Consider the following 27721-nt stretch of genomic DNA (forward strand, 5'->3'; position numbering starts at 1 on the left):
CTTTTTATTAATATTTAGAATATTATGAATGAGATACAATTCAAATAATGGTAAGGGATTACAAATATATAGACTCCCATTATACATAAAGAAATACATAAACAATGAATACAGCATAAGTAAGTTTCCCAAAACATAAACCATATAGTATATATATGAACAAGGTAAGTTTAGATATTCCATAATATATAGTATAAAAAAGAGAAAAAAAATAATAAATCTATCTAAGAAAGTTAGCTAATCTACTAATCTAGTATCAGGAAAAAGAAAAAAAAAACAAAGAAGAAAAAAAAACTAAAAAAAACTTTTAAAAAAGAGAAAAAAAAAGGGCTGTTCATAGTATCTCACGAGCATACATAAACATCAATGACGTCAACTCCGATCCTCTCAACATACATACGATTAAAGCTGAATGAATCATTTTTTAAAACACTTCCAATCTTAAAACTACCTCACTTAATTCTAGATTCAAGAAGTGCTTTCTTTTCCAAATCCTTATTTTGCTGCCTCTCCCCACTTCCAAAGACTAAATGGAGCACTGGAGACTACTACTCCCATTCTAATCTTTGTCTCAATATGATCTGCTAATATGCAATGTCACTGAGCTGTATTTAAAATTAAAAGTATTTTGTACAATGAAGGCTTTGCCTGAAAAATACCTCATGCCTTAATTTTATGCCTAAAAGTGTAGACTAGTGGTCACCAACCTTTTTAAGCCCAAGATCCCCTACCTCGGCCTTAGTGAAAGGCAAGGTCGACCCCAGATCGATTCGTCACATGCATGCGCACCAGGGCAGAAAAGACCGGAAGTAAAACCCCACAACCCGGAAGTAGAAATAATGTATAAACCCCAGGGGTACCCACCCTTTTTTGCACCGTGGCCCGGTTTAATACTGACAATATTCTTGAGGACCAGCCGACCGGGGGGGGGGGCTAAACACGAGCGGAACACAGCGATACTTGAAGCAGGTTCCTTATGTCCAGTCTATTCCGCAATTTAGTTTTCGCGGCTCTCGGCACTTAGCTTCTGTCCCGCTTGCTCATGTTTTTTCCGCTCTCAAAATTCAGTGGGTTTGTCTTTAAGTACAGGGTGCTTGGACTCAAGGTGTCGAAGCAGTTTTGAGGGCTTCATTGCCTCATTAGACAGCCTCCCGGCCCGAACTGCAGCCTCCCGCCCGCCCACCGCCTTAGCCAGGTGCGGCTGGTCGTGGGTGGGGTGAGGACAAGGTCAGGGCCGGAGGTCCCCGTGCCAGGGCTGCGGCAGTCGCAGTCTGGAGAGAGCAACCAACCGAGCGAGGAGTGCGACAGGGCGCACGCCCTGGGCAGGCCGCTCCCCTTGTAGGTAGGTAGGATCTATCGGCCGACGAAAGTTTGGCTCAGGGGTTTACTTTCAGTAGATTGCAGTGAGGTAGCTGGTCTGCTACTTATGAAACCCTGAGCCCGAATTAGGTCGTCTGCGAATACTTTAGCACTAGGTTCCCCACGAACATTCAGTGTGCTAAACAGGTTTAGAGGTGGCGCCCATCTGTTCGCGCTCCAGGCCAGTAGCAACAGCACTTCTCACCGGCCGCGCAAGGCCAACCAGTGATCCCTGGCGCGAGGGTGTCACTGCGTTTAGGCGACTGATGACCTTGCGTGGGTTCAAGTTCAACAGTGGGCATGACAGGGAATGAGGAAAAGTGCAGCGGACTCATATTGTTTCCTCGCGGCCCGGTGGTTGGGAACCACTGAAGTACACTGTGTAGTGCGGGGGAGCTACACGCATGCGCACTGGGCAGAAAGAACGGAACTAAAACCCCGCAACCCGGAAACAATCTCTCAGCAGTATTTGTGTATTTCTTTTTCGCGATCTACTGGGAAAGTCTCAAAGATCGACCAGTCGATCGCGATCGATAGGTTGGCAACCACTAGTGTAGGCAAAAGAAGAAAACAAGAGAACCATCAGCTGGAGAAGAAAGTAGTTAACATCGTTCCGAGTTCAGTCATTTACAATTACTCTTAAGTTTCATATTACATTTAAAAGGGAAACAAAAAAATTAAAACAAATGAAAATTTGTCCCTCCAAAGATAGAGTTTAGTTTCTGCTTACCAGTGATGGTCCCCGTCTCTTTTTGATTCACATTCATGGATTTATTTTCTGGCATTACTTGTCCAAAGGCATCTTGAAAAATTCCCTCTTGGAAGATTCCCCCACCATCCAAACAGATTGAATATATTGACGAAATGATTCAATGCTTGAGGAGGATTACACATATTATCCCATACAATATTTAGTATTGCTGAGTGGATTTTCATTTGAAGTCTATTGGCGATCACATCTCATTCAGTTAAGATGAAATTAAGGAAACTGTTAAAAGCTGGGCTGATGACTTGCAAAAAACAAAATCAAGAGAGAGAATACTCATGATGCGCTGTTTTCAAATGCAACCTGCAGCAAAAACAAAAAACAAATTGCATTTAGCATGACTCATGACTGATTTAGCATGACATCAACATTGTTAGCAATGAAGCTCATGAATTTAGACTTACAGGTGGACAATATAATGAGGCCACGACATCTTACAATATGTCCTCGAGCGAGTATGCGTGACATCAGAATTACACTGCACTGAAGTCAAAAATAATTGTTGCTTTTGTGGTGGAGCTACAATTCCACCACAAAATTACATTTAGGAATCAATCATCTTACAAAGTCTGTAAAATGGAAGAGGCCAAGCTAAGAAGTTTTTGCCTTTACATTATAGTGCATGCAAACCTCAACTCAAGGAATAAAAGGTAACAAGATACAGTGAAGACAAGCAACTGAACAGTAGCACCATGACAGCAGTTCATTAAAGTTTGTAATGTGTATCATAAGTGGGAGCATTGTCTCATTTGACTGGAGAGGCACTTAAGGGGAAGGAAAAAAATCTAGCCATTGTGACCCATGTGGCACCAATATAAAGTTGGGATTAAGAAAGTGGTGCCACTGATAAAGTATGATAAGTAGGATCCAAACTACAAAAGGATGATAGCCTCCAAAGAATTATCTAAACTGCATGCAAATTGGCAAAGACAAAATTTACAGTTCTCTACCTGAATGTATGCAGCATGCACAAAGAGATAAACAAATTGAACACACAAATGGGAGTGATTTGATCACCTGCACAAGGCTATCATTGCAAGATGACCATGGTTAAGATCCAGAAAAAAAAATTAAGCTGCAGATGCTGGAAATTGTAAAAACAAAGTGGTGGAAACAATCAGAAGTTCTGGCAGTATTAATGGAAAGAAAAACAGTTAACATAGCAGGTTTAAGACCCCTCCTCAGACAACACCTTTTACCTTTCCATGAATACTGATTGGGCCTGCCATTTGTTTTGAACATTCTCTATTTTACTCTGAGAACTAATTAATCTAGGACACTTAACGCCTTGGGAGGTAAGAAAAATGAGGTGAAGTAGACCTGTCAAACCAACAGATCACTGCAAAAGTGAGAAATTATCTTGTCTCAGCAGGTTAAGATGCAGAATCAATTTGAGGGAGAAAAGGAAAAGCAAGAGAAGGAAGTCACTGGTGGTAGCCTTTATACAATAATTACACAGGAACAAAGGTAGAAATAGCTAAAAAAAAAGACTGGAGCATGAGTTTGAAAGATGCTTGATAAACATTGCACATTATGACACAGTTGTGGATATTTTGTATTGAGAAGTTTGGTTACGACATTTCTGCCAATGATATTGGCTCTGACTGAAAGCCCCAACATCTGCTCATGCACATGCAAATCCAAAAGCTTCTCAAAATGTACACTGAGGATGACTCCCTGCCAAATTTGCTTTGCAAAGCTAACTTAAGCTTTGATAACACTTTGTGTACTAGACAACTATCAATAAGCTTTACACAAATGTAACTGGCACATGTGCTGGGATTGGCATTAATTTACAACTAAAATTTCAGATGTAAAACAAGGCTTACCCTGTATATCAGATGGCAATAGATAGGAAATTAGATAGAGGCTATTTTGCAACCATCACTTTTAGAATGAAGTATCTATTTAAATAATTTCTATGAGGCAATGCAAATAAGAATCATAACTCTAGCAGGTTTCAGTGAGTATGGGACTATTTTCCCAGAAAAAGATGCCATTAGCCGAGGGTAGATTTACAATACGAGCTCTGTGCGTTAATTCAATGTCAGACACTTAGCAGTAGCTGATGGACGAGTTAGTCAATTACCTCTATTTTAAAGGTGTTAAATGAGTTTTTATTTTTATATAAACAAGGAGTCTGTTTGTATTGTAGTTGAGCAGATGGGCCATGGCAGCAGCTGCAAGTTCCTCTTTGTCAGTTCCCTGAACAACCTACATCACAGCAATATTATAGTACACTGGGAATTGATCAAGAGTAAATTATTATTTTTTATTTAGATTATTTCAGCGAAGGTCTAAGAGCATGATGCAATCTACCTCCTGTCTTCTTGATATTTCTCCCAGCAGGATAGATGCTATTTATAATATCTGTAATTAAAAGCAAAAGAGGAACAGAAGATGCTTAGTCAATGATTCATCACCATGTTTCACAAATCACGCAGATAATGAAACCTTCTCCGTGAAACTTGGTGTGCTTTTCAAACTAATAGTAAGCATTCTGCTACACACACAAGATTTGCAGAGAGGTGTATTATTTTTGCGGAAAGGTACCAGGCTACAATAAATAAATTAGTTAGCATGTAACAGAATAGTTAGTATTATACATTTTTACCATTAATGATTTCATGTTTATTTCACTGGGAGCTAATGCATCTGTTGACTTAACTTTCTCCCATAACCAAGGATTCCATAACCACCCAATTTTGAACACAAACCAAATCTAAACACTTCAAACAAAACAAAAATAAAAAATGAAAAATTCCAAGTCTCCAGTGGCTTGTGGTAATGAAGACAATGATGAAATTTGAAAATGAAACTTGACAGCACTGCAAACACCAGAGAAAGCACTTCAAGGTGAGTGACAAATAGATGCACTGACATACAAGAGAAAATTTTACACAGAAAAGTAAAAGAGAGAAAAGCACAAGTAAAGATAATACGAGGCAAATGGCACAATTTTAAAAAGGAAAGCTAAAAGTTTAAGCACCCCAACCATTGCAGATGGCAGGACAACAGCATATAGGATCCTGAACAGAAACATAGAATGAAAAAGACAAGATGTGATGCTAAACCTAAATAAAACAAAGAAAAATATGCAGTTACAGCATTATACATTTATTTTTAAACTGTCTTAAAAGACACTCAACACGTCATTTGACCAAAAAAGTTGCATGTAACAGAATATCATAACCATGAAATGCATTCATTGTTACTCATATATTTGAAAATTTTATTAAAATAAACAGCAGCACAGAGAATAGCCTTACAAAATGAGACTTCAAGTTCAATTATCATTCAACCATACCTGAATATAGCAAATGAAACAGTGTTCCACACAGACCAAGATAACAAAACACATTCCCAGGAAGTTTTCATTAAGCTATAACACACTCAGTTCAAAGTTAAACCCTTGTACACACTCATCCCCGGCCACATTATCTAGAGCAACACTCGAGTGCAATACCCAAACTCAAGGTTCTGTGTCCTTTCTACGGTATAAAAGAAGAGAAATGGGGAAGCCTTCTTTGCGCCCTTGATAAACATTCAATTTTCGAATTAACATCTTTAAAATTTTATTTAACTCATTTCCTTTAACAAGAACGTGCTTCAATGTGCTTTTTAAGATATCCTGAGAAAGTGAAAAATTACACAAATGCAAGTTTTACACTTCTGTATTTAGCTATGAACCTGCGGCAGCAACTAATCTAACTGGTGGTCATATTAAAAGCATGCATCATCTCCCACTTATCATGTATTAGACAGCTTAGAGATAGGAATAACTGCTGAAGTTAACAGCTAACTCAGTTAATTAACTATATTATATCACATTTGAAAATTGATTTCAAAATATTACACATGGTTGATCAGCTATTCTTAGGTTGCAAAAGAACCCAAGTAAAATGCCCAGCACGTGAAAGTGCAGCTCATGTACACTGTGCTCAGATGCACATGTTCAGTAGATCACTTGCCCACAATCAGGCACTCCACTATCATTAAATTTTGCTCATTTTCAATTGAATAAAGTCAGATGAACTCCCAGGTGTTCTAACTGACTAAAACTCAGACACACAGAAGCTATAATTGGGTAATTAATTGTGTCTTTATTCACACAGCAAACCTCCAGGAAAGGGAGAGTCCAGGAGAATCTCACTCTCCTGATACAATGTTTTAAAGAAAACAATAAACAATTAACTACACTTTTAGTTGCTATGATCACCTACTTAACTTTAACATTTGGAATATAGTCAGGTGCATTTATAGAATTACCCACAATCATTCAGAATGCTCACGAGCCAGAGCCCTGGAGGTTCCGTAGGGGCTAGATCGATGACTTTCAAGTCGGGTGACCCAGGAAGGTACAAGAGGTCTAGGTATGAACTCTGGAAAGTGACTTCACATATGAAGTGGCAATTCTGGACCAAACTTGCAACAAAAAAGGATGTGCAGTAACTGTGGTGAGGGTTGAATGCCATCACCTCATACAAAGCAAAACCAAATGGCATAAATGACAATAATACCTTATTTAAGTTTGCTGGCAACTCCACTGTTGTTGTTCGAATCAAAGGTGGTAATGAATCAGCATACAAGGAGTTGAAATCTGGCTGAAAGGTGCCACAACAAAAACCTTTCACTCAATGTCAGCAAAACCAAAGAGCTAATTATTAACTATAGGAGGAGTAAACTGGAACTCTATGAACCAGACCTCACCAGGGATCAAAGGTGGAGAGGGTCAGCAACTATAAAAATTCCTCTGTGTTATCATTTCAGAGGACTATCCTGAGTCCAAGGTGTAACTGCCATTACAAAGAAGATGTGGCAGTACTCCTACTTTAGTAGAAGTTTGCGTAGATTCAGCATGTCTTCTAAAACTTTGACAAACTTCTGTAGATGCACGGTGGAGAGTATACTGACTAGTTGCATCATAGCCTGTTATGGAAACGCCGCTGCCCTTGAAGGGAAAAGCCTACAAAAAGTAATGGAGACAGCCTAGTCGATCACAGGTAAAGCTGTCCCCACCACTGAGCGCATCTACAAGAAACAAAGGAATGTTATCTCAGGAAGCAGCATCCATCATCAAGGACCCTCACCATGCAAGCCATGCTCTCTTCTCACTGCTGCCATCAGGAAGGTGGTACAGGAGCCTCAAGTCCACACCCCCACGTTTAGAACAGTTATTACTCCTGAACCATCAGGCTCTTGAACCAGAGAGGAAAATTTCACTCAACCCAACACTGAACTGATTCCACAACGTCTAAACTCACTGAAAAGGGGCCTACCAATCAGATTTAATATTTATTGCTTACATATTTATTATTTTTTCTGGGTTTTTGTATTTGTACAGTTTGTTGACTTTTGCACTTTGGTTGCTTGTCCATATTTGTGTGTGGCTTTTCATTGATTCTACTGTATTTCTTTGTACTTACTGTGAATGCCCACAAGAAAATGAATCTCAGGGTAGTATAACAATAAAGTTACTTTGAACCTTGAATAAAGATTTTGCTTCCAGATGAGCTCATTGCCTTTTATGTGCGCTTTGACGGACAAAACAAGAGGTACCTTCATGAGCTCCCACTCCCAATGACCGTGTGAATACAGTCTCTGAGGTTGGCACAAGAATATCCTTCAGGAGGGTGAACTGCAGAAACATCTGACCCAGATGGTGTATCTGACCAAGTACTGAAGACCTGTGCTAATTAACTGGTTGGAGTGTTTACTTTATCCTCTTGCTTTAGCAATCCAAGGCACCAACAGCTTCAAGCAGGCTCCAAACATACCCAAGGATAACATGGAAACCTACCTGAATGACTATCATCCATTGTGATGAAGTCCTTTGAGAGGATAATCATGAAGCATATTAACTCCTGCCTGAGGAGTGACTTGGATCCACTCCAATTTGCCCACCAAAGCAACAGATCAACAACAGATGCTATTTCAACTGGTTCTTCGCTCAGCTCTGGAACATCTGGACAGTGAAGATGCATACACCAAAATGCTCTTCAACCACTACATCACAGCATTTAACACCATCATCCCCGCAAGAGACAGTGTAACTCTAAATTCCTGGGCAATATCATAAAAGATCTGTCCTGTGACCAGCACATAAAAGCCATTTCCAAGAAAGCACAGCAGCACCTCTATTTTCTTAAACATTTGCACAAATTTGACAAGTCATCTAAAAGTTTGACTTCTATAAAACTTCTACAGATGCACAGTGGAGAGTATCCTGAATAGTTGCATGACAGCCTGGTACGAAAACACCAGGGCACAAGGATGAAGAAGCCAAGAAAAAGTGACAGTTGCAGCCCATTTCATCACAGGAAGAGCACTCCCCACCATTGTGCACACCAACAAAGGGTAGTGCCACAGGAAAGCACCAAAGAACCCCACCACCCAAGCCATGCTCTCCTCTCACTGCTACCATCTAGGAGATAGAAGAGCTATTGGTCCCATACCACCTAGCTCAGGAACAGTTATTACCCTTCAACCACTACGATCCTGAATCAGTGTGGACATCTTCACTCACAACACTGAACTGATCGTTAAACACAACCTATGGCATTATTTTCAAGGATTCAACTACTCTCGATATTATTTATTTATTTGGGGTTTGTCTTCTTTTGCACTTTGGTTACTTATCAGCCTTTGTATGTAGTCTTTCAGAGGTTCTGGTGTACTTCTTTGTTCTACTGTGAATGCCTGCAAGAAAATGAATCTCAAGGTAGTATTTGGTGATATATACACATTTTGCATACCAGAGTGAGATAGGTCAGCAGGTTGAGTGGTGTTGCAACAACAACTTTACACTCAGTAAGATCAAGGAATTGACCATGGACTTCAGGAAGGGGAAGTTGAGGGAACATGCACCAGTCCTTATCAAAGGATCAGCAGTAGAAAGGGTAAGCAGTTTCAAGTTTCTGGATGTGAACATCTCTGAAGATCTATCCTGGGCCCAACTTTTGGATACAATTACAACGAAGACATGACAGCGACTATATTTCATCAGGAGTTTGATGAGACTTGGCATGTCACCAAAGACTCTTACACATTTCTACAGAGGTACCATGGACAGCATTCTAACTGGTCACGTCACTGCCCGGTATGGAGGGGCCACTGCACAGGATCCAAAAAGGCTGTAGAAAGATGTAAACTTAGCCACTCCATCATGGGCACTAGCCTCCCTAGCAAAAAGGGCAGCATTAATCATTAACGATCCCATCACCCAGAATATGCCCTTCTCTCACTGCCACCATCAATGAGGAGATACAGGAGCCTGAAGTCACACACTCAGCATTTCAGGAACAGCTATTTCCCTCCGCCATCAGATTTCTGAATGGACATTGAACCCATGAACATTACCTAAATATTTTTTGCTCGCTTTTGGCACTACTTATTTAATTATTTTTCAAAATATGTTCTCATTGTGGGGTGGGGCGGACGCACTTGGTGGTGGGATCACTTTGGACATGGTGGAAGTTACAGAGAACTATGTGCTGGATGTATAGGTTGGTGGGGTGGTAGGTGAGGACAAGAGGAACCCTATCCCTGATGGAGCAGGAGGATGGGGTGTGAGCAGATGTGTGCAAAATGTAAGAGATGCGGGTGAGGAGAGCGTTGATGGCGAAGGAAGGGAAGCACATTTCTTTGAAGAAGGAAGACATCTCATTAGTTCTGGAATGAAGTTATGGAAGTAACTTTAACTTAATTCACAATATTGTCTTTCATTATTTAAAATCTATAGAGCTTTTGGGGTAATTTAGTTTTCAGTTGATAAAGAACTAGTGGTGGTTTTATTCCTCAACTCGCTACACCATACTCCAGTCCAGTTGGTGGTGGTAAGGCAGCTTTAAGTTAGACTGCCAACTGCCATTAAAGCCTTATCCTGAGTACAGATGCAGCAGAAAAGGAGCAACTGAGAGAAGGGGATGGCATTATTACAAGTGATCATTAATGGAGAATGTGTGGAGCAGGTTAAAACCTACAAGTATCTGGGAGTACAGTTAGACGAGAAGCTAGACTGGACTGCCAGCACAGATGCCTTGTGCAGGAAGGCACAGAGTCGACTGTACTTCCTAAGAAGGTTGGCGTCATTCAATGTCAGTAGTGAGATGCTGAAGATGTTCTATAGGTCAGTTGTGGAGAGCGCCCTCTTCTTTGTGGTGGCGTGTTGGGGAGGAAGCATTAAGAAGAGGGACGCCTCACGTCTTAATAAGCTGGTAAGGAAGGCGGGCTCTGTCGTGGGCAAAGTACTGGAGAGTTTAACACCGGTAGCTGAGCGAAGGGCGCTGAGTAGGCTACGGTCAATTATGGATAACTCTGAACATCCTCTACATAGCACCATCCAGAGACAGAGAAGCAGTTTCAGCGACAGATTACTATCGATGCAATGCTCCTCAGACAGGATGAAGAGGTCAATACTCCCCAATGCCATTAGGCTTTACAATTCTACCGCCAGGACTTAAGAACTTTTTAAAAGCTATTATTAATGCTTTTTGAGATAGTGATTTAGATGCATATCATATTCTTTACTGAGTTAAGTATTGTATGTAATTAGTTTTGCTACAACAAGTGTATGGGACATTGGAAAAAAGTTGAATTTCCCCATGGGGATGAATAAAGTATCTATCTATCTAAGTGACAGGGTGGAAAAATTTTCTGCTAGTGCTAATCTGTGATCAACTATTAGGTTGTACTTACAAACAAGAACGAAGTTTCTTGGTTTATCTCCACAAGGAAACACCTTAACCATTCTATCAAAATATTCATAAATTTGCCTTCATGCTCTCACTAGCTGTCAAGCATTTCTTTTATAAAAACCCACTGCTTTACAATTTACAATTAACAGTTTACAATCTTTATAACCACACTTAAAAGCATTTATAGGAGCACTCTAAAATCCCACTTGCATAAATACCTTGACTTCTGAAAGTTTTGATAAGGACTTAAAAGATAAAAGTACAAAATACTCAGGTTTACCAACAGCTGCACAGAACTGAAATACTCATCCTATAGTTAGGCAATCACGTGATTCATGAGCATTTAAACAATGTGAAAAAGGAAGAATGCACTTACAAAAAGTGAAAAGCAGCTAGATTTTGTACCAGTATGGGGTGAGGACTTTTCCAAAACAAAATTCATGTCTCTTATCTGCTCAAATATTTAAATGAACATTCAACATGTTTCATAAAAATGTCATCTGATTGTTATTACAGATACAAAGTTGCAGATGCATATATGTTGCCACATTTCCTCTTCAAATAATATTTTGCTCCTAATATTTTACTCTGGATATTTCAAAGACATGAAATAAGAAATGTAAGATCTTTATTTCAGATCCTAACTTTCTCCAGTTTATCTGTCATATCTTGAATTATACACAGTTAACCAAAACATTTTTTTAATTTGTCTTTATAAGCTTGAAGTGAATAGATGGCTTCAGGTGAAAATATACTTGAAAAGAAATTTTCAGAGGAACAGGGAAAGAACAAGGAACGGCTGTAAAGAGTAACTGGACAGCTCTCTAAAAGGAGATGCAAGAGGCTGCAGTTGCTCGAGCAACAAGCAATCCACTGGAGGAACTAGCAGGCTAAGCAGTATTGTGGAAGGGACAGAAGCAGGGAGAAATTGATGCTTTGATTCAAAACCTTGCATCAGGGCAAGTGTAAAGAGAGAAGAAAGCCAGTATAAAGAGCAGAAGAGGCTGTGGTGAATCAAAGAGGAGGTGATAGATGATGGGCAGACCAAGCCAGGGTGCTGTGGAGTTGGGAGAGAGAAGCAGGTGGATGATAAATGGAGGCAGACAAAAAAGGGAGAGATGGAGCCAGGTGTAGGGAAGAGGGGGAGAAAGTGGAGACAACCAAGAAGATAATCAAGAATGTAGAAACTACTAGTTCTGGAATCTGACAAGTAAGGGAGGTGATAATGGGAACCAACTTTCAAAGAACTTGCAGACGTGATAAATTGTATCTCCTCTGTCTGTGCTTTTTGATTTTGTTGTTGTTAACTGGATGATGAGAAGCAGAATTCAAACTGGTATCTACAGTCTAATCCATTCTCACATGTTCCAGTGCAAATTTCTACATAAATTTAGCAAATGTACTTTCTTCACAATGGATCAAAAATGTTCAGGCAACCTACCAACACACACAAAATGCTGGAAGAACTCAGCATGCCAGGCAGCATCTATGGAAAAAAAAGTGTACAATCACTGTTTTGAGCCGAAACCATTCTGCAGGACGCCTGAAACATTGACTGTACTCTTTTCCATAGATGGTGCCTGGCCTGCTGAATTCCTCCAGCATTTTGTGTGTGTTGCTTGGATTTCCAGCATCTGCAGATTTTCTCTTGTTTCTTTTTCCCACGCAACCTATGGCAGTTTTCATTCTACTATCTATTAAAATTATAAATGAAGCTCTAGTGACCCTGCCAGTGGTAGCTAAGAAATAACTGGATGAAATGTTTAAAAATAGAGAATGCTGTAAGCACTCCAGGAATTCAGTTATCAGCTTTTTGGGTGTAACCCTCACCAGGATCTCAATTTATAAAAGTGTCTTCAAGTCACAGTGGAGAGTTGGTGGAGATTACACACAAGTGAGAAAGAGAGCTTAAAAATAAAGCAGGTTAAATTGGTGCAATGATATATACCAGGGGAAGGAACACTTGAGCCTTGGCTGCTAACAGAAGGGGGGGGGGGGGGAGGAAATCAAGCAGTTACTAAAGATGCAAACCAATTGGCAGATTGATTATCAACATAGTAAAACATCTCAAACCACAGCAGCATTACTACACAAAATTCAACACAAAAATGTTATTGGAACATAACCAAAAACTTGAAAAAGCTTGACTACTCACAGATTTACAAAATGTTTACTGCCTGGATATTTCATGATTTCAAATACCTCTATTGGATCCCCTTCTAACATACTGTTTCAAAGAGAATTCTCGATTCTCCACTCTCCAGAGTATAACTGAAGTCCCTCAGGCCTGAGATTGTTACAGTGAAGCTCCTGCAGCTTCTCCAATGAGTTCATGTCTTTCCTAAAATGAAGTACTAAGAACTAGATACAATACTCCAGTTGAAAGTGAACCAGTATTTTATGCAGACACGGTATATTTTTCTCAACCTAAAACATCACTGTTCACTTCCCTCCACCGATGCTGCCTAACCCAGTGAGTGCCTCCAGATTTGTTTTCTGTATGGTTAGGCCATAAAATTATAAAATGTAGGTGCAGAATTAGGCTGTTTGGCCCAACCAGTCTGCTTTGCCTTTCAATCATGGGCGATTTATTTTCCCTCTGAACTCCATTTTCCTGTGTTCTTCCTACTAATCAAGAATCTATCAACCTCTACTTTAAATAGATCCAATGACTTGGCTTCCACAAACGTCTGTGGCAATCATTTCCACAGATTCATCAACCTCTAAAGAAATTCCTCCTCATCTCTATAAGAAAGGTAAATTCTTAGTTCCAGTATCTTATGAAGATTCATTATACATTCTTCATTCTTGAATTCCGTGCTTTATTTAGACCAGGGGTTCCCAACCTGGGGTGCCCGCACCCCCAGGGGGTGCGAGATGGAATTTCAGGGGGTGCGACAAAAAGTGGCTTGTGTCCTTGAGTGACAAGTCACGAGTCATCACTCAGCCAGCTGCCAGTGTGCCTTCAGAAGTGATAGTAACATTTGTCCCAAGCACACTCCAGTCTCCCGCTGCCCGAGTCCAGAGAGACGAAAACTCACTCCAGTCTCCCGCTGCCCGAGTCAGCGTTAAGGATTCTCATTAGTGTTACCTGGGAAGTTACACCTCAGAGTTGAGGAGTCTCATCAGTGTTAGCTAGAAGGTTACATCTCAGAGTTAAAATTCATCTCATAATGCCAAAATCTTTATACATCCCGAATCAACCATCAAGTAACGACTTTTTGGGTTTGTGTTAAAACCAAACCCACAGACAGTAGGTAAATTATTTAATTATAAAAATTTTTAAAGCCGTATTTTGTTAAAAAGCAGCTGAAGTCATTCATTCATATTTGTCTCAATGCATTACAGAAGTTTTTGAATTTCAAAGGTTTTTTTCTCTTAATAGGTTTTTTTCTTGAACCGTTGATAATTTTGAATTGTGTTAGTTGAGGAGGTATCATGGTTAACACCGAGGACTTTGAATGGTGTGATGGGAGTTCATATCTCCGGTAATCATCGGAAATAGGTGTGTAAATTCAGTAGAGAGTAGCCTAATAAGTCGCGTCACGTACCCGTAGCATTTCCACCTGACGATATATCTTGGCGTAACCGCAGATATTGTTGTAATATAATATTCAAAAGCGTATTTCTCGCGATACTTTGTTATAGGCGTGTCTAGTTGAGTAAAGCGGTAATCCCTGACTTAGTCAGATATAGTTTTTCTCATATTAGCTCACATTTTTCTCTTTACCCTTAACCCTTCATCTTGTCAAAAAGGAAATGGAATGATGACTATGTGTGCTTTGGTTTCACTTGCACAACAGGAAATGATGGCTTGCAAAAACACCAGTGCATTCTTCGTAGCGTTGTGTTTTCCAACTCAAATTTGAAGCCATCCAAGCTTCAAGAGCACTTCAAGAACAAGCATGGCGGAGCTGATGTTGAAGGACATGATGTTGGGTCATTGAAAATCAAAAGAGCTCGCTTTGATTCACAAGGAACTCTTCCAAAATTAGGTTTTGTTTCTGGTGAAAAACCACTACTTCTTGCTTCATACCAAGTGGCATATAAAGTGGCCAAATCCAAGAAGCCCCATACAATTGCGGAAGATCTCATCAAGCCATGTGCACTGGAAATGGCAACAATTATCCTGGGCAAAGAAGCAAGAAAAAAATTTGAACAGGTGCCCCTATCAAATAATGTCATTCACAACCAAATCAGTGATTTGAGTGAAGATATTTTGGACCAAGTCATCTCAGATGTCAGAGCTAGTCCTCTTAAAATCTCTATTCAGTTGGATGAGTCAAGTGATGTCTCCAGTTGTAGTCAACTCATCACATTAGTGAGGCATGTCAATGATGGTGCTGTGATTTCCTGTTTTGTAAAGATCTGAAAACAAACACAACTGCAAAGGATGTGATGCAGCTGGTGAAAGACTTCTTTGCCAAACATGATTTAGATATCAAAGTCATTAGTTCTGTGTGCACTGACGGGGCACCTGCAATGCTTGGAAATAAATCTGGCTTTTCTGCATTGATGAAAAAGGAGATTCCAGACTTACAAGTTACCCATTGTTTTCTTCATCGGCATGCTTTGTCATCAAAAACATTGCCTCCAAATTTGAAGAAAGTCCTTAATACTTGTGTGAAGGTCATCAACTGGATCAGGGGGCGTGCTTTGAACCATCGCATCTTCAAATCATTTTGTGAGGATCTGGGAAGTGAGTATTCAGTTTTGCGTTTCCACACAGAAGTCCGTTGATTGTCACGAGGACAAGCTTTAACCCGCTTCTTTGAACTGCGGGAAGAAATCAAAGTTTTTCTGGAGGAGCGTGAATGTGATCTGGTTGGGGCAATGGAATCACAGGAATTCGCCCAAATGCTGGTTTACTTAGCTGACATTTTCACTTGTATGAATGACCTGAGTGTTTCTCTTCAAGGAAAAGGGATAAACATATTGAAGGCTTGTGAAAAGTTGAATGCCTTCAAAGAAAAGTTACATCTTTGGCATTGAAGGATGGGAAGGGGCAGTCTCTCAAATTTTCCTTCACTAGAAGAGATGGTTGATGATGCTGGATCCATAACTCCTACTGTGCGGTGAAGAAATTGTGGCTCATTTGGAAATGCTGCCAGAATCGTTTGATGGATATTTTGCTGCTGGAGACCTGAAGATTTCAGAAGAATGGATCATGAATCCATATTCCTACAATTTGGAGAAAATGTCAGATGATGAAGAGCTGAAGGAAGATCTTACAGATTTGCGGACAAATCGAGCTCTTGAAATGCAATTTGAAAGCAAGACTTTGGAGGAGTTTTGGTGTGTAGCACTGGATATGTTCCCAAGACTTGGTGGAAAAGTACTCCGTGTCCTCATTCCATTTGCAACAACATACTTGGGTGAATCTGGATTCAGTTCTCTTTTGTCAATCAAGACAAAATCTAGGAATCGCCTGAATCCACAGGCAGACCTGCGGATTGCAGTCAGCAAGAAAGTTCCACGTTTTGACAAAATCATGAATGCGAAGCAGGAGCAAATAAGTCATTGAATTTTATGTTCACAATTGGGACTGATTTTACTGTTTACAATTTTTTCTGAATAAATTAGAATCTGATTGCTCAATTTATATTTGCATTTTATGCACTGAGTTAAAAGCTTACTTTTTTTAAGTTCAATTTGTTCACCCACAGAATTGTATGTGGTTTAATTTGTGGTTCAAAAATTAGAAATTAGACTTCTTCATCTTCAAATGTGATATTACTTTTGTAGGGGGTGCGAACATTAATCAAACATTTCCTAGCGGTGTGGGGCATAGAAAAGGTTGGGAACCACTGATTTAGACAGAGATAAGTTTTTTTTTAAAAAATGTAATTTTCATTTTCCACAATCTAAACACATTTTCCTAGAATTAGCTTATTCTAAACTAAATTGTTTTCTCACCTACACACACACAAAAAGCTGGAGGAACTCAGCAGGCCAGGTAGTATCTATAGAAAAAGAGTAAACAGTCAACGTTTCGGGCCAAGGCCCCTCATCAGAACCTGAAGAAGGGTCTCATTCCAAAATGTCAACTGTTTACTCTTTTCCATAGATGCTGTCTGCCTACTGAGTTCCTCTAGCATTGTATGTGTATGTTGCTTGGATTTCCAGCATCTGCTTTATTTTCTCACCTTCTCCGTTCTGTAAATGGTCTCCAACCTGACTCATTAATTCTGTTTCTGTTTCCACGGGCATTGCCTATCCTGGTGAGGATTTTCTATACTGTATTTTCCATTTTCATCCTATATTACCAGCGCTTGCAGTTATAACAATTTATCCCCTTGTACTCATCTATTCTCCTAGATTTCTTTGTCTCATACTCAATTTTATGATTTTATGATACAAAAAGGTACAAAAAAAACTATTCATTCTGATGCTCATGCTGATTGATCACAAACACGCTGTTAAATTTGTGCTCAGTTTCTCTGGGTTTAAGAGAAATGTGATGCAGCTTTCCTGTATAAAAATGCATACACCAAAGCAAAGCAATGATCTGTTTATTGATTACGCACAATGACCCAAATGACCAAATTAAACAAAGCAAATCCTGCCTCAACCTGTAAATTCCATCAAGTATCAACAACATGCCTACAAAAGCAACACAGTCAATTTACAGCAAGCATTCTTCTTCAGACATTCATTTCATTCAAACATGTGGCTGCCCTTTCACCAAGGACATTAACTTGGTAGATCAAGTTACTGCATTAAAAGAATATGCACCTTATGTTCAATTCAATACTACACTACCAAATTAAGAGATTAAGTGCAAATTCCCTGGCATCCAGTTTAGCAGTGAATAGACTTCAACACTGTTGTGTGCAATAAGAAAATTAATAAATGTACTACTGGAAGATTTAAGTGTATGGGATGGAAAAAGAATATTTTAACAAAAGTGTACCTCACTAATCAGAGCATTAAAAGTAATGGCCAAGGATTTATGATTAAATTAAGGCTGTTAAGTAAAATTAGCTGGGAAAGGATCCAGAGAACACCTAAAAAAAATCCACACAAGCTTCAGGTCCAGCGCTAGCAGAGAACCAAGTGACAAAATTCACTGTGTAAAATGACAATGAAACAGGAAAACAAAATGATTTCACACAAAACATGAAGGAGCGGAGTGCAAATTATAAGTGATTGCAAGGAACAAATCACATCTGTTAAGAGCACTTCATGTCATAAATTCAGTCCGTGGAATTACTTATCTTCAGTTTAACAGAAGATGTTATCATATTGTGAACTTTAATAATTGACTGACTAAAGTGAACTGTGACAGAGTGCAATGCCTTAGAATCAAGATTCCCTCTTAATATAGAGTACACTGCAATGTACAGAAAGATCATAGGTCTTATGGTTAGCCTCATCAACAACAACGATTAGACAGTGTACAGTGAGGAGCTAGAGCAGTTGGTAAAATGGTGTGAGCACAGCAACTTGAGTCTCAACTTGGGCAAAACCGAAGAGATGATTGTGGATCTTAGGAAAGTGCAGAGTGACTACTCCTCACTGCACACACACGGCCCCTCCATGGAGAAAGTAAGGAGCAGTTTCTGGAAGTGCACATAACAGATGATCTCACCTGGTCTCTCAACATCACCTCTTGGTCAAAAAAGCACAGGAGTGTCTCCACATCCTGGGAGATTGAGGTGAATGAGGCTCCCCACCTCCCCCCCCCCCCCCCACACCCAACTCCCATTTTAACCAATTTTTACAGGAGCACCATCAAGAGTGTCCTGACTGGCTGCATCACTGTTTGATTTGGGGATTGCAAGGCATCTGCTGAGAGGATCATCAGGTCGCCCTTCCACCCATGAGAGATATTTATCAGGAGTGCTGCACACGCAAGGCCCTTAGCACTGTCAGTGATACCTCCCATCCATTGAACAATCTTTTTTGACCCCTTACATCAGGCAGGAGGTACCGTTGCATTAGGATGAGAACTGTTAGGATGGGAAACAGCTTCTTCCCACGAGGTCAAAAGTCCACTGAACTCCCTGCCACCACTCAGGTCCCATAACGTATGAAGAGCCAGTAGCATTATAGTATTTACTTTTTGAAATGCACCTTATTTGTACTGTATATTGTAATGCACCTTATTATTTGTTAGTTTATTTGTAGCAATATTGCTTTATGTGTTGTGTGCGAGTTAGAGTTCTGTGTTGAACACCTTGAGGTCATTTGGTGTTATACATGTGTATGATTGAATGGCAATAAACTTGAAGTTAATACACATTGAAATAAATTATAGATATATATTTCAATAGTATCTGCCTCCTTAACAGCAAAGACCTGGATTTTTATGGTGCCTTTAATATACAACATCCTTTGTAGGAATGCAATCAAACAATATGAAAATGCCAAATCGAAGTATTTCTCTTTGTTCTTGTCCTAATGTTATGGTACCTCCTTGTGGTGAACTAGATATACCTGTCTGACTGCTCCTGTGGCTCCTCCCAAGACCCTGCTGACTGTCCCTGTGGCTCCTCCCACAGACCCCTGTATAAAGGCGACTGTGGCCTGCTGCTCTCCCTCATTTCCCAGGATGTAGTGTTGTTCTTCAGTCAATAAAAGCCGATATCTCACTTCCTAAGTCTCGGCGTGAGTTATTGATGGTGCATCAATTTTATTGACTGAAAGTTACAACATGGAAACCGCTTTACGCCCAGAACGCCTAGACTTGGACCCCCAAGACCCTGGAGCAGCTCTTGCCTTTGAACACTGGCTGGTGTGCTTCCAATCGTACTTAGAGGAGGTTCGTGCCACCGACTCGGCTGTTCGGCACAAACTTCTCTTCTCGAGGGTCGCCCCAAAAGTTTATTCGTTCATCAGGGACATATCCACCTACGAGGAGGCGCTTGCCGCCCTCCAAAGACAGTACCTGCGGCCAGTAAATCCAGTTTATGCACGGCACCGCTTGGCAACACGAAAACAGCGCCCTACGGAGTCGACTGCTGAATTTCTCCGCGAACTACAGGCACTCGCGCGGGCTTGTGACTGCCAAGCGCTCACAGCAGAACAGCATAAGGAACTCTTGGTCCGAGACGCTTTTGTGACTGGGGTCCGGTCAGTGTGTATCCGCCAGCGGCTGCTGGAAAAGGCTGATCTTACCTTACGCTCCGCGATAGAGACGGCCGATTCGATAGAGGCTGCGCAGCTGTACGCCGAAGAGGTCCAGCCGCGTGATTCCCCGGTTCCGAGCGAATTCGCCAACGCCGCTGCCAGTCGCGGTATCTCAAACCCCACGAATTCGCCAGGTATGAAACTCTGTTACTTTTGTGGGCTTCTGAAACATGCCAGAAACAGCTGCCCGGCGCGCGAAGCGACTTGTTCCAGCTGTGGGAAGAAGGGCCATTTCGCCAAAGTATGTAAGTCTAAACTGCGCCCGGGGTCGAGCAGCGCTGCGTCTGATACCTGGGGGCCGCCATTTTGCATGACCGGATGTGGACAACCATCTTTGCCTGCGTCACCAGGCCCCGCCCCCGCCTCGCCATCTTGCATGCCCGGATGTGAGCGGCCAACTTTGCCGTCGTCACCAGGCCCCGCCCCCGACACGCCCCGTTCAACACTGGCTTCCGTGACCCTCGATCAAAGCGCTCCGCACCAGCTCGCAAGGTCGATGATGGACATCCTGGTGGAGGGGCACAGGACTAGCTGCCTGTTTGACACGGGCAGCACTGAGAGTTTTATTGACCCGGCCACAGTGAAACGCTGCGGACTCGTGACACGGCCGGTCCGTCAGAAGATCACCTTGGCTTCAGGGTCGCATTCCACAGACATCCGGGTGGGTTGTGTAGCGACATTGGTGGTGCAGGGCACAGAATATCGGAACTTTGCGTACCTGGTCATGCCTCGGCTGTGCGCACCTGTGCTATTGGGGCTGGACTTCCAGAGCCATCTCGAAAGTGTGACTATGGCATATGACGGGCCTCTCCCACCGCTCACTGTCAGGAATCCTCAGTTTGGTGGGACTTCGCCATATACTCCGTTACCACACACACATACACACCGAACCACACATCCCGCCCAGCACCATGCCGATAGCTGTGCTGCTGACACTATTTGCAACCTCTCCACCCTCAAGATCCCTCCCCCATCGCTGTTCACCAACCTGACCCCCGACTGTAAACCTGTGGCAACTAAAAGTAGGAGGTACAGTGCGGGGGACAGGGCCTTTATTCATTCAGAGGTGCAGCGGCTGCTCAGGGAGGGGATCATTGAGCCAAGCACAAGCCCATGGCGGTCCCAGGTGGTCGTTGTTCGGACTGGGCAGAAAAATAGGATGGTTGTGGACTACAGCCAGACCATTAATAGATTCACGCAGCTTGACGCGTACCCCCTACCCCGCATCGCGGATATGGTCAACCAGATAGCTCAGTACAAGGTGTACTCGACAATTGATCTGAAATCCGCTTATCACCAGCTCCCCATCCGCCCAGAGGACCGCCCTTACACCGCCTTCGAGGCGGGTGGCAGGCTCTATCACTTTCTGCGCGTCCCATTTGGTGTCACAAATGGGGTCTCAGTCTTCCAGAGGGAGATGGACCGGATGGTGGACCAGTACAAACTGACGGCCACATTTCCCTATCTAGATAACATCACCATCTGTGGTCGCGACTGGTCGGACCATGACGCCAACCTCCAACGTTTTTTCCAGGTGGCCAATGCTTTGAACCTCACTTATAACAAGGACAAGTGTGTGTTCAGAACCACACGACTCGCTATCCTTGGGTATGCCGTGGAGAACGGGGTCATTGGCCCTGACCCCGACCGTATGCGCCCCCTGTTAGAACTCCCTCTTCCCACTACTCTCAAGGCCCTCCGGCGGTGCCTGGGTTTTTTTTCCTATTACTCCCAATGGGTTCCCCATTACGCGGACAAGGCCCGCCCCCTGGTCAAGTCTACCACCTTTCCCCTCTCTGCCGAGGCCCGCGCGGCCTTCAGCTGCATTAAAGGGGACATTGCCAAAGCAACGATGCATGCGGTAGACGAGACCATTCCCTTCCAAGTAGAGAGTGACGCCTCTGACGTCGCGCTGGCTGCTACCCTCAATCAGGAAGGCAGGCCAGTGGCGTTTTTTTCTCGTACCCTTCAAGGCTCTGAACTTCGGCACTCCACGGTGGAGAAAGAAGCCCAAGCCATAGTGGAAGCTATTCGGCACTGGCGGCACTATCTCGCCGGCAAAAGGTTCACCTTGCTGACTGACCAGCGCTCGGTTGCGTTCATGTTCAGCAGCCAACAGCGGGGCAAAATCAAAAATGATAAAATTTTGCGATGGAGAATAGAACTCTCCACCTATACTTACGATATCCTGTACCGGCCTGGCAGGCTCAATGAACCGTCTGATGCCCTATCCCGGGGACCGTGTGCTAGTGCCCAGCTCGACCAGCTGTATGCCCTTCATGCCCAACTTTGCCACCCGGGGGTCACCCGGTTTTATCATTTCATTAAAGCCCGGAACCTGCCGTACTCCCTGGAGGACATCAGGACGATGACCAGGGACTGCCAGATCTGCGCTGAGTGCAAACCGCACTTCTACCGTCCTGACACTGCGCAGCTTGTCAAGGCCACCCGCCCTTTTGAGCGACTGAGTATTGACTTTAAGGGCCCCCTTCCCTCCACCGACCGCAATGTCTACTTTCTCAGTATTATTGACGAGTACTCGCGATTCCCCTTTGCCGTTCCCTGCCCCGACACTACTACCACGTCGGTCATAAAAGTCCTGCGCCAGCTCTTCACTCTGTTCGGATATCCCTGCTATGTCCACAGTGATAGAGGGTCCTCCTTTATGAGTGACGAGTTGCGCCGGTTCCTGCTTGCTAGGGGCATAGCTACTAGTCGCACCACGAGTTATAATCCCCGGGGGAATGGCCAGGTGGAGAGGGAGAATGCCACAGTGTGGAAGGCCATACTTTTAGCCCTTAAGTCACAAGGGTTGCCGGTCTCCCGATGGCAGGAGGTCCTCCCTGAGGCACTCCACTCTATCCGCTCCCTGTTGTGTACGTCCACTAATGCCACCCCTCACGAACGCTTATTCTCTTTTCCCAGGAAGTCTGTCACTGGGACCACCCTGCCAGTTTGGCTGACGTCCCCGGGGCCAGTGCTGCTGCGTAAACATGCGAGGAGTAATAAGTACTCACCACTGGTCGAGAAGGTTCACCTCCTGCATGCTAATCCCCAGTATGCCTACGTGGTCTTGCCTGATGGGCGGGAGGACACGGTCTCTGTCCGCGACCTGGCGCCCGCCGGAGCAGCAGACCACTACCCCGAGCACTCCACGGTAACTATGCACCCTGTACCCGAGGTGACTCCGCGCGCACCGTGCCCCACACAGACTCCGTATGCGTCTGTTCCAGGGACCTCGCTCACACGCGAGGGATCCCTGACACCTCCTGTTGGGACAGAATTAACCCACTCTCCGCCTCCGGAGCACACACCACCTCCGGCACCTGTGCCGTCATCACCTCCGGCTCCTGTGCAATTGCAGCCGGAGCTACGTAGATCGCAGCGAACGATTCGACCACCTGATCGACTTAACCTGTAAATATGCTTGGGAATTTTTTTTAAACAAAGGGGGGGTGAATGTGGTGAACTAGATATACCTGTCTGACTGCTCCTGTGGCTCCTCCCAAGACCCTGCTGACTGCCCCTGTGGCTCCTCCCACAGACCCCTGTATAAAGGCGACTGTGGTCTGCTGCTCTCCCTCATTTCCCAGGATGTAGTGTTGTTCTTCAGTCAATAAAAGCCGATATCTCACTTCCTAAGTCTCGGCGTGAGTTATTGATGGTGCATCACTCCTGCTAATGGCTGGGGGTCAAAGTGACAAAGGGTCATCAAAAGCTCGATTAATAAAGCACATTTTTAAGGGGACAAGTAGGGAAACAAAGGAATGCTATTAATTGTGAGAAAAAAGGCAGTGGAGATAGGGGAATTAAACAAAGATAAAGTGTTAGGGAAGGGAAAACTGATGAAAAAAATAAATATAAATCATTAATTTGTGGGGAAACCAACAGACATCAATGAACAAAATGGCAGATGAGCAGCACTATGGAGGTTAAAGTTCAGAGTTCAAAGTAAAATTTATCAGAGTACATACATGTCACCACATACAACCGATACTCTTTCTCTCTGGGCATACTTAGCAAATCTACAGAACGTAAACAGAGTCAATGGGCAACCAACTGCAAATGCAATTATAAATAATGAGCATGAAATCACAAGATAAAGAGACCTTATCTACTCCTCAACTTTTTTTCTCCAGTCCTACAGGGGTTTTGGCTCGAAATATTGACTGTACTTTTTTCCACAGATGCTGCTTGGCTTGCTGAGTTCCTCCACCATTTTGTGTGTGTTCCTCAGATTTCCAGCATCTGCAGATTTTCTCTTGTTTGTCGCATGAGTACAATTATCTCCTTGTGTTATCCCCTTGAGCCTGATGACTGAGGGGAAGTAACTGTTTTTGAACTTGGTCCTGAGGCTCCTGTATCTTCTACTTGATGGCAGAAATGAGAAAACAGCATGCCCTGGGTGGTGAGGATCTTTGATGATTGCGCTGCTTTTCATGTAGATTTGCTCAATGGTTGGGAGGGTTTTAACCATGATGTACTGGGCCAAATTCACTACCTTTGTAGGATTTTCCACTCAAAGGCAACGGTGTTCCCATGCCAGCCTGTAATACAGCCAATCAGCACACTTTCCACCTTGCCAAGGTTTTTACAACATGCCAAAACTCCACAGACATCTGCAGAAATAAAGGTGCAGTTGTGCTTCCTTTCCAATTATATTTATATGACAGGTCCAGGACAAGTCCTCTGAAATAGTGACATCTAGGAATTTAAAGTTACTGATCTTTTCCACCTCTGATCCATCGGTGATTACTGGCTCATGTACCTCTGGTTTCCCTCTCCTGAAGTCCACAAACTGTTCCTTGGTCTTGGTTCAATACATCTGTTAAGAAAGAGGGTGGGGGCATGGAGATATGTCTCCACCAAAGGAGATGCAAGGCCTTCCTTCCATCCACTAGCCTGCAAGGTGTAGCACCTGCTAAGCTCCCCGATCAGGGTCACGTGAAGCCACGGGAGCAGATAGTGGACAGTCATATGAGCTGCTGGTGCATATCATAAGTCCATTATGCAACCACTAACACCAGGCAGACAATCTCTGAAGAGCACTGATAATGGCTGGGTCACTCATCTTGTAAGGACACTGCTCAGAAGGTGGCAATAACAAACTACTTCTATAGAAAAATTTGCCAAGAACAATCATGGTCATAGAAAGACCATGATCACCCATATCATATGACATGGTACATAATGAACAAATGGACGATGAAGCATGAGAGCAGCGTATAATGCAGAGGGGTAAAAAAAGGAAGAGTGAACTTCAAAACTCTCCTGTAATTTCTGTGCCTTGGCTGAGCTCAACAATGTGACAGCCTTCAAGTGGTACTGTAATTCCATAAGCTTCACTGTCCAAATTGAAAGACATAATCCAGACAAAGTGGCATCTAATTATAACTCCCACTTCCTACATTGAAAGTCTGGTTTTTCATTATCTGAAACAATACAAATCCAAAGAAAAACACCTTTCTGATACAAGTAATATCATTTTAAAGCACATCACTAACAATACGGTTCCCAGGTTGAGCACTGTCATACCTGTTCATCACTCTTTACCCTTGTTGCAGATAAATTCTGTCCTACTAATATACACATCTAAGGGTTTTTAAGGTGCTTTCCTAATATTATAATCTGAGAAAACGTGAATTCATTTCTCACATCATTGACAATTCTGTGTGAACACAAGTTGGAATTCCTCCCATGAGATCAAAAATAATAAGAATGTTCTGATAAGACTACACAACAGCAACATCAATGACTCCACCCACACTTACATCACAGACTATAAATTCATCAGCATTAGTTATCAATAAGATTGTAACATGCTTGAATACATTCCAACACATACCTTAACCAGTCGCCCTACACATCGATGCTCCCCTCACTCACCGACTAGAAAACCAGTTCAATTAGATAATTGCAGACTGTCAAATGGGTCCCTTTCCCCTATTCCAATATTACAGTCAACAAAAAACAAGCCTCTTTTTAAAACTGCATCACTGTCTCCATTACATCACATTGTCTGCTCAAAGCTAAGACTTAGGATTAATATGTAATTACTGAAGAATCCCATGGTAAGACATGCCATGCATAAAACCTCCAAGTAATACAGTCACCTTCAGATTCAGAATAATTTTCCAATTTGCTGTGCATTAGAGTTCCTGTATTTAAGAATTTACACATATACTGTACATCAACAGGAAATGGAAAAATCATATCCTTCCAGTGTATATAGAATGAGCAAACTAAAAATACACCAGTAAAAAAAATTAGAACAATCCAGTGATATCTTTGATAGGATTTAATTACTGACACAATTTAGATTCCTCATCCAGGGAAGGTGGGCAGTGCAGAAGTTGGTGCTGAGAGGAAGCAGAGAGTGGAGCGCGAAATGAGGGGTCAGAAGGTGACCAGTGGTGAGAGCGAAAGTGAAGGGCGGGAGAGGATGAGCAATTAGAAAATGAGTTGCGGGCGCTGAGAGGGTTGAAAGTGTGGGGAGGGAAAGCGAATTAGTTGAGCGGGGGCGGTAGAGAAGTCTGGGATGTGCGTGGCTAACGGGGTGCGGGTGTGGTAATAGGATACTAGTAAAAGCCTTGGCAGCGAGGGAGAGAGCTCCGGCATGCATCCTAAAAAAAAAGGCTTACCTGGGATCCTCATTAGGGATGAGGATAAAGGTGAACAGTTGGGGAGGGAGCAATAACAGAGGAGCAGCGGGGAGGCGGAGGCACCAGGGAGTCAGTGGTCAGTGACAAAGCGACACCGGGTGACCGTGCCGACCTCGCTCATTGCCGCCCATACGCCTTCCCTCATCCCTTCCTGCGACTCACGACACTCACCATCCAACTCTGTCCTCCGACCAGTCCCGTCCTCGGTCTCGGATCGCTAGTCAGATCCCGCCACGGGCACCGAAGGACTTTCAAAGCAGGACGGGGCCTTAGCAACCAGCGCAGATGCCAGTCTGTCGCTCTCAGCGTCATCAACCTCCGACCGCCAGCTTCGCCGCTCCTACTCGATACTGATGACGTCATCACATGGTGACGGACGAACCCATTTTCTTCTCGAGTTGGCAAGATGCTCGCTCAGCTCACCAGCCAATTAGTTACCAATTTACCGGCATTTGCGAAAGTATCTGTGCCTTTCAAGAGAGGAAGAACTTAACAAAAGACTCTGCTTTCTGTAGGTGGAGTTCAACTGATGAGCAAGCACTTCATTCTCTTTAGTCCACTGATTACAAAAATAAGTCAAATAGCACAGCAACGGGCCCTTTAGCCCGTTCGTTTTCGTGCAGATCAATGGGTATCCATTGATACTAATCCCATTTTCTGGCAGTCAGAGTGGAACCTGGAACAAAAACAGAAAATACTGGAAATGCTCAGCCGCATCTGTAAGAGAAACGGTTGTTTCAGGTCGAAGATCCTAAAACAAAAATGTTAACCCTCTATACCTTGGTGATTCAAGTGCTATTTCATAAGTGTGCGGGGCTCTGCTTCCACCACCCCGTCAATGCATTATAGATTTTAGCTACTCTCTGGGTGAAGATCCTTAGATTCAGAATCAGATCAGTTCATTGTCATATATGCAACGAAATTCCCTGCTCACTTGAAGCTCACAAACGTAGTAATAAAAACAAGAATAAATATGGTGATGAGTGCAAACAGAATGATGTGAAGATTATAATGCAAATCTACAGTAGTACAAAAAGAAAGACTAAAGTGACAATAACAAAATAACAGAGGAGTCCAAGTACAAAGCAGCATCATGTAACGGGGAA

The 27721-nt window shown here is 42.8% G+C and overlaps 1 protein-coding gene across 3 annotated transcripts in view; it reads right to left on the bottom strand.

The window, feature by feature from the left end:
• The window catches only part of trak2 (trafficking protein, kinesin binding 2), a 97339-nt gene extending 70398 nt beyond the window's left edge, over nucleotides 1-26941 (bottom strand). Inside the window, exons 1-3 of one of the 3 annotated variants that reach the window (XM_073046577.1) lie at nucleotides 26787-26941; nucleotides 4445-4495; nucleotides 2090-2428 (exon numbers count right to left, since the gene is read on the bottom strand). In XM_073046577.1, the coding sequence (XP_072902678.1) occupies nucleotides 2090-2144 (55 nt within the window). In that variant the 5' untranslated portion in view covers nucleotides 2145-2428; nucleotides 4445-4495; nucleotides 26787-26941. The remainder of the gene's footprint in view (nucleotides 1-2089; nucleotides 2429-4444; nucleotides 4496-26786) is intronic. The other 2 variants (XM_073046576.1, XM_073046578.1) reach the window with 2 other exon arrangements.
• Nucleotides 26942-27721: the final 780 nt, after the last annotated feature.

The sequence above is a fragment of the Hemitrygon akajei genome, chromosome 5 (assembly GCF_048418815.1).
Source record: "Hemitrygon akajei chromosome 5, sHemAka1.3, whole genome shotgun sequence".
Classification (NCBI taxonomy): Eukaryota; Metazoa; Chordata; class Chondrichthyes; order Myliobatiformes; family Dasyatidae; genus Hemitrygon; species Hemitrygon akajei.